The sequence below is a fragment of the Myotis nattereri genome (assembly GCF_964212035.1).
Source record: "Myotis nattereri genome assembly, chromosome: 15".
Lineage (NCBI taxonomy): Eukaryota > Metazoa > Chordata > Mammalia > Chiroptera > Vespertilionidae > Myotis > Myotis nattereri.
Genome location: NC_138090.1, coordinates 48,896,877 through 48,904,201, shown reverse-complemented (window position 1 = coordinate 48,904,201; position 7,325 = coordinate 48,896,877). Strand labels below are relative to the sequence as shown.

At 55.2% G+C, this 7,325-nt stretch overlaps 1 protein-coding gene across 1 annotated transcript; it reads right to left on the bottom strand.

Annotated features, from left to right (window-relative positions):
* Positions 1–2,760: 2,760 nt before the first annotated feature.
* Positions 2,761–3,777, bottom strand: FUT2 (fucosyltransferase 2 (H blood group); the record flags this gene model as incomplete). Its single annotated transcript, XM_081106837.1, has 1 exon — positions 2,761–3,777. The coding sequence occupies one exon, from the start codon at positions 3,775–3,777 to the stop codon at positions 2,761–2,763; it is 1,017 nt and encodes a 338-aa protein (XP_080962963.1).
* Between the last annotated feature and the right edge of the window lie 3,548 nt (positions 3,778–7,325).

Below are 7,325 nucleotides of genomic sequence, written 5' to 3'. Positions count from 1 at the left end.
TAGATTCCCAGTCAGGTCACATACAAGAATCCGCCAATGCCTGGCCAGCATGGCTCTGCGGTTGAGCATCGATCTATGACCCAGGAGGCCACGGTCCGATTCCCACCACATGCCCGGGTTTGGGGCTTGACACCCAGTGTAGGGCATGCAGGAGGCAGCCGATCAGTGATTCTCTCTCATCATTGAGGTTCCTCTCTCTTTCTCTCCCTCACCCTTCCTCTCTGAAATCAATACAGAGATATTTTGAAAAAAGAATCTACGAATGAATTAATAAATAAGTGGGACAACAAATCAATATTTCTCTCTCTCTCTCTCTCTCTCTCTCAAATAAAAAAAGAAATTTAAAAAACTTCAAATTTAAATTAAAATGAACTCATTAGGTGGCCCTAATCCATTATGACTGGTGCTCTTTAAGAAGAAGAGATCAGGACACAGGCGTGTACAGGGGGAAGACGTAAAACAGGGACAACTTGGCATCGATAAGCCAAGGAGAGAGGCCTGGGGCACACCCTCCCTCTTAGCCTCAGAGGAAACTAACCCTGCTGACACCCTGATCTTGGACTTCCAGCCTCCAGACGGTGAGAAAATAAATTTCTGTGGTTTCAGCCCTCCCCTCGGTGGTACTTTGTTATGGCGGCCCCCAGGTGGCCCTCAAGGATCCCTGCTTCCTGGTATTCACCCCCTTGTGCAGTCCCCTCCCACGGAGAATCACTGCCTGTGTGATCAATAGCGTAAGACGGAGTAACAGTGTGTGACCAGGTGAGGTTCGGTTGCAAAAGGCATCGCAGTTTCTACCTTGGCCTCTTGGGTTTCTCTCTCTGGCGGAACCCAGCGCCACGCGGTGAAGACACTCAAACAGCCCCACGGAGGCTCACACCAAGAGGATGTGACCGAGAGCGAGAGCCAGCACCAATGCCAGCCGTGAGAAGGGATCCCCCGGCCCCGGTCAAGCCTTCAGATGACAGCAGCCCTGGCTGGCACCTAACGGCAACCTCACTGGGCATCCCAAACGGAATCATCCATCTAAGCCCCTCCCACACTCCTGACCCCCAGAAACAATACAAAAAAAGTATTACTGTCATTCTACGCTACTGGGTTTTGGGTTACTTGTTACACAGTAATAGATAGCTAATACAGGACCTCCCTCTCTACTCCCCCTCCCCCTCCCCCTCCTCTCCAACCCTCCTCCTGCTTTCTTCATTGTCGGCCCCACACCTTGACGACGCCATCAAAGACTCAAGCAAGTAGACTGAGGCCCAGAATGGCTCTGGGGAGCTGAAATATTATTAATACACGAAAGAAGAGGTGCCCTCCTCAGACATATGCACAAAATGGGGATTCAAAGAAATAAGACACTTGAAAAGCACTTAAAACGGGAAAGAGATGTGATCTAAATGCTTTCTAAACCAGGGCAATTGTTTGGTGGAAATTTTAAATGAGTATAAATGATTGTTGTTAAGAGTTTTTCTTTAATATCCAAAAAGGAGAATTATACCAGTAAAAAAGACTGGTTATCTCCACACTTCAAAACGCACTGAACACAGAAAACCAATCATCATTAAATTCAACTTTGGTCCATATTGGCGTTTCTCAGAGTGGATGAAGTCCTGGGCACAGCAGTGCCCAGCGGGGAGGGGGAGGTCACCTGTGCACACAGCAACAGCTGACCTGGCCATGGTCTCCGTGGCCCTCTGGGTCTCTGTGGACCTACCTCACAGGAGGGGACGCCGTCCACCTGGCCACCTTCACCCTGCCCCGTGCCCGCTCCCGCATGAGAGCCAGGTGGACGGCGCCTCCCCCACCCTCCCCCACGCTGCTTCTGTGACCTGTGGATGCGGTGTCTTTGCCAGTCCTGCCTGAGTCCTGCCATCGCTGTGAGGCCCTCCCCCCACCCCCAATTCAGGGGACTCCCTCGCCACCAAGGGTATCTCCCTGAGATTCAGCCCCTCAAATCCTGTTTTCTCTGTCTTTTCATAATAAAAGGCTAATATGCAAACTGACTAAATGGCGGAACGACCAGCCGCTATGACGTGCACTGACCACTAGGGGGCAGATGCTCAATGCAGGAGCTGCCCCCTGGTGGTCAGTGTGCTCCCACAGGGGAGTGCCATTCAGCTAGAAGCTGGGCTGACGGCTGGCGAGCGCAGCGGCGGCGGGAGCCTCTCCTGCCTCCACAGCAGCTCTAAGGATGTCCGACTGCGGGCCTAAGCCGTCAGTTGGACATCCCCTGAGGGCTCCCAGACTGCTAAAGGGCACAGGCCAGGCTGAGGGATCCCCCCCCCCACCCCCGCAGTGCACGAATGTGGTGCTCCAGGCCTCTAGTGTCTTTTCATAAGGCCCCATTAAACCCGAAGCCTGAATTCTTAGCTGCCAAAAACACCCACTCCCCTTTAGTTGAGGGCAGGGATGGCTTCATCGCCAAACCCTCCCAGGAGGCAAGGGCAAAATATCTGGCCTCTGTGCTCCCAGAGCCACAGAGGAGAGAGCAAAACTCGGCTCCCATCTCCTGGCCGCTAGCACTCACCATGTTTCCAGGCTCTTAAAGAACCGAGTTCTCAGGAGCGGCTGCCGAGGTAGCTTCTGTATTTCGTCCATTTCCCAGGTGGCACTCTAAGGCACAGAGAGGTTAAGTCACTTGTTCGAGGTCACCCAGCCGAGAAGAGCAGCCTGGATTCAAACTTGGGGGTCCAATTCTGAGCCCCTGTGCTGGACCCCATACACCGCCTGTCCCCCGAGGATGAGGGAGGGACACGTGCAGGGCTAGGGGCTGTTTTCTCCGGCGGGCCCAAGGTTGGCGGCGATGCCCACCCACTGGGGCAGGAAGGCCGCCTGTGGCTTGAAGATCGTGCGGAGGCGGGAGTGGGGCAGGGTGAAGTTGGCCAGGTAGACGGCGTCCCCTCCTGCAAGGTAGGCGGCCCAGACCCCGAAGGTGCCCACGGTGAAGACGGTGTGGTTGCACTGCGTGAGCAGCGCGAAGTCCTTGGCGGGGGAGCCCTGGCGACCGTCGCCCGCGAACACCACGTCCCCGAGGGAGCTGTTGATGTTCCGCCGGCACCAGGCCATGTCATCGCTGGTGACCACGAAGACGGGGGCGGGGTGGCGGGCCCGGAACCAGTCCAGGGCCTGTCGCAGGTACCCGCGGTCGGCCAGCACGCCCTTCCACACCCGTGGCATGACGTGGACGTAGTCCCCACGGCGCACGTGGACGCCCACGAAGGTCAGCTGTGGGGCTCGCGTGGCCTGCAGGCCCCGGAGGAACCGCTGCGCCGTCTCCCGCACGTGGTCGTGCAGCGTGAACTCGCGCAGGATCTCGGGGCGCAGGTGGTGGTAGAAGGTCCAGGAGCAGGGGTAGCCCGTGAGGCGCACGTACTCCCAGGGGAGGTGGCGGTACTGCTCCTCCATCCAGTCGTTGAGGTGGTAGTTGCGCCAGGGGATCCTGCTGGCCACGGCGCCATGCAGCACCGGCAGGGAGATCCTGAAGATGGGCGCCAGCGCGCTGTGCATCTGGGCGGGGATGAAGGCCGGCCGCCCGTTCATCTTGGCCAGGGCGTACAGCGTGGCGTACTGGCCCATCTGGTTGCCCAGGCGGCCTTGGGAGTTGATGGTCCACATGCCCCCCTGGGGGAGGTGCCTGGGGCCTAGGACCACGAGGCCGCGGGAGGCCCAGGGGGCGGGCACCAGGGCCAGGCGCTGGAGGCAGTGGAAGATGACCGACACCACAAAGACGAAGAAGAAGAAGATGGTGGAGAAGGAAGGGCGAGTGGTCCAGGATCCCATGCTGGCTGCGGGGGGAGAAGGGACCCAGGTCAGGAGGGGTGGCTGGGCACTCCTCTGGGTCTCACTCCTCCCCCACCAGGTCATACATGTATTCACTCACTCTCTCATCCTCGGGGGCGCTCAGGCCTGGGTCCGAGTCCCAGTCTGGCCCTCACTGGCGCTGTGTGACTTTAGTCAAGTCACTTCACCTCTCTGAATCCAGTCTCCTGAACCGTCTGACAGTGCCCATTTCTGACCTTACCCCATTGCACATGGTCCGAGCTAACAGGCCACCTCACTAGGTTTGCGTGAGGATTAAAGGAAGTGGCATTGTCATTTGCAGGCCGTGCCTGGCACGTAGGAAGTGCTCGCTAAGTGTGTAAGGCAAGTACTGCCAGGCTACTTACTGGTGCAGCTGTGCTCTGGGACGTTCACAGGCCAGGAAGGCGGCACAATAGGAGGTCAGGAGCGCAGACAGCCCAGGTTCAGGGTGGGCTCTGCCTCCCGCTGGCTGGGCAACCCTGAGCACGTCACTTAACTCCCGAGGCCTCAGTCTGCCCCTCAGTACAATGGGGTCGCCCATAGCACCTCCAGGAACTGCGCCCGAGACCCCGCCACGGTGAGGGCTTCCTGTCGCTGCTGGTGGGTGTGGTGGATTCATGCCGGTCAGGCCCTTCCCCCTTCCCTGCCCTTGAATCCGGGCGGGCCTGCCACTGCCTCGGCCAATCAAACATGGCGGAAGTGAGGCTGTGCCTTTTCTGGGCCAGGACTTAAGGGACCAGCAGTTCCCACCTCCTGCTTCTGTAACATTCTCTCTGCATTGCTTTAATATTAAGGTCTGGGATGAACCCATTTTATGTTTTGGGTAATGACTTCATTGAGATGATATTCAAATATTCACTCATCAACTGTGTGCAGCCCTGGCCAGTTGCTCAGTGGTTAGAGCACCAGCCTGCGGCCCGAAGGGTCGTGGGTTCAATTCCCAGTTAAGGGCACGGGCCTCAGTTGTAGGTTCATCCCCGCCCCGGTCGGGGTGCTTTTGAGAGGCAACCCATCGATTTGTCTCTCATGCTGATGTTCCTGTCTCTCTCTCTCTCTCTCTCTCTCTCTCTCCCTCTCCCTCCCTCCCTCCCTTCCATTCTCTCTAAAACTCAACGGAAAAAACATCCTCAGGTGAGAATTTTTTTAAAAAGTGTGCAATTTAATGGCCTTTTAGTATATTCAGAGTCGTGCAACCATTACAATTTTTAGAAAAATTTTATCACCCTGAAAAGAAACCCTGTGGTCCTTAGTCATCCCCCCAATCTTCCCACCCTCCCTGCCTCCATGCTTTAGCTGCTCTATATAATTCATATAAATGAAATAATTCAATATGTGGTTCTTCGTGACTGGCTTCTTTCACTTAGTATCATATTCTCTCTTTTTTTTTAATATATTTTATTGATTTTTTATAGAGAGGAAGGAAGAGAGATAGAGAGTTAGAAACATCGATCAGCTGCCTCTCACACATCTCCTACTGGGGATGTGCCCGCAACCCAGGTACATGCCCTTGACCGGAATCGAACCCGGGACCCTTCAGTCCGCAGGCCGACGCTCTATCCACTGAGCCAAACCGGTTTCGGCTCATATTCTCTTTGAGAGGGTGAGAGAGAGAAACATTGATGTGAGAGCAAAACATCAATCCTGCCGCCTCCTGCACACCCCGTACTGGGGGCCGAGTCCACACCTGGGTATGTGCCCTGCCTGGGAATTGAACCGGTGACCTCTAGGTGCCCAGGACAACGCCCAACCGACTGAGCTACACTGGCCATCGTGTTCTCAAGGCTCATCCATCCTGTCACATGAGCCGGTACGTCACTGGCTTCTTTTTATAGCGAACTACTATTCCAGTGCTCGTTTGTTTATCAGTTCATCAGTCGATAGACATTTGGTTGTGCCCCCTTTTGGGCTCTTATGCCTAGTGCTGCCGTAAACACGTGTGCACCAATCTGTGTGGGCCGACGTTCTCACTCCCCCGGGGATTCACCCAGGAGTGGGATTGCTGGGTCACGTGCTAACCGGTGAATAGTTCCAGCAGGCTGTTTTCCACAGCAGCTGCCATTCCATTCCCAGCCGCGTGTGAGGGTCTGATTTCTCCACACCCTCTCCGCACTCGCTAACGCCCGTCTATGTGCCCACAGGAAGTGTGCAGTGCTCTCTCCTGGTGGAGCCTGCACGGTGGAGCCGCCCCCATCGCCTCCCGACTCCACCGGGCTCTGCTGGGCTCCGTGAGCCGCGGTTTCCTGTCCTTGTAATGGGATGAGTTACCTTCTTCAGGAGTTGCTTCTTTTTTTGTTTTGTTAATTCTCAGCTGAAGATAGTGTTCCCCATTGCTTTTCAGAGAGAATGGAAGGGAGGGAGAGGAGGAGGGGAAGAGAGAGAGAAAGAGAGAGAGAGAGAGAGAGAGAGAGAGAGAGAGAGAGAGAGACAGAGAGACAGAGACACAGTGTGATATGAGAAAGACACATTGACTGGTTGCCTCCCCCTCTCGCCCCAACCTGGGGCAGGGCTCGAACTGCAACCGAGGTACATGTCCTTGACCAGGAATCGAACCCATGACCCTTTGGTGTGGGGGCTGGCCCTCTAACCACCAAGAAACCCTGGCCAGGGCAGGAGTTGCTTCTTTTTGAGTCGGTCTCTCCTCCAGCTCCCCGTGGGCTCCCAGGTCTCCAGTGCGTCCTGATCCGCTTTCTCCCCTCCACCCCCCGCCCCTCCACTGTGGTCATCCCAGTGGCTACAGCTCAGGCGTCCCCCAAGCCCCTGCAGAAGCCCTAGACTGTGCAGCCTCCACTCTGGGTCAGCTGCCTTCCACCTCGCCCATCTCTACTTCCGCTGGCTCCCTTGAATGCTGGGGCTCTGTGGGCCTTGCCTCAGTTCCCCTCCTATAATCCAGGGCTCCTCCCTTGACTAATCTGACCATCTAGGGCCCTCCTTGACTGAAGCATATGTGGCCTGGGTTCCCAGCGAGGTCAGCTGGCTCTCAGCACATGAGGACTAAGTATGACATCACACTCCTTCCACTGAGGTGCACAGATTGTTCCCGAATTACTATTTTTCGACTTTACAATGGTACGAAAGCAATACGCCTCCAGTAGAAACCATACTTCCAATTCGGAATTTTCATCTTTCCCCGGCTAGTGATATGTGGCAGGATACTCTCTCATGATGCTGGGAGCAGCAGCGAGATGATTTTGCCCAACTGCAGGCTAAGGTAAGGCTGGCTAGGCTGAGCTATGATGTTTGATAGTTTAAGCTATTTTTCTTTTTTAAAAAATATTTTTATTGATTTCGGAGAGGAGAGAGATAGAAACATCAATGATGAGAGAGAATCATTGATGGGCTGCCTCCTGCAGGCTCCCTACTGGGGATGGAGTCTGCAACCCAGGCATATGCCCTGGCTGGGCATTGAGCCCTGACCTCCTGGTTCATAGGTTGACGCTCATAGGTAGTTTAAGTCTATTAAACGCATTTTCTTGAATTTTATCGGATGTAACCCCATCGTCAGTCCAGCAGCATCGGAGCAAGAAACG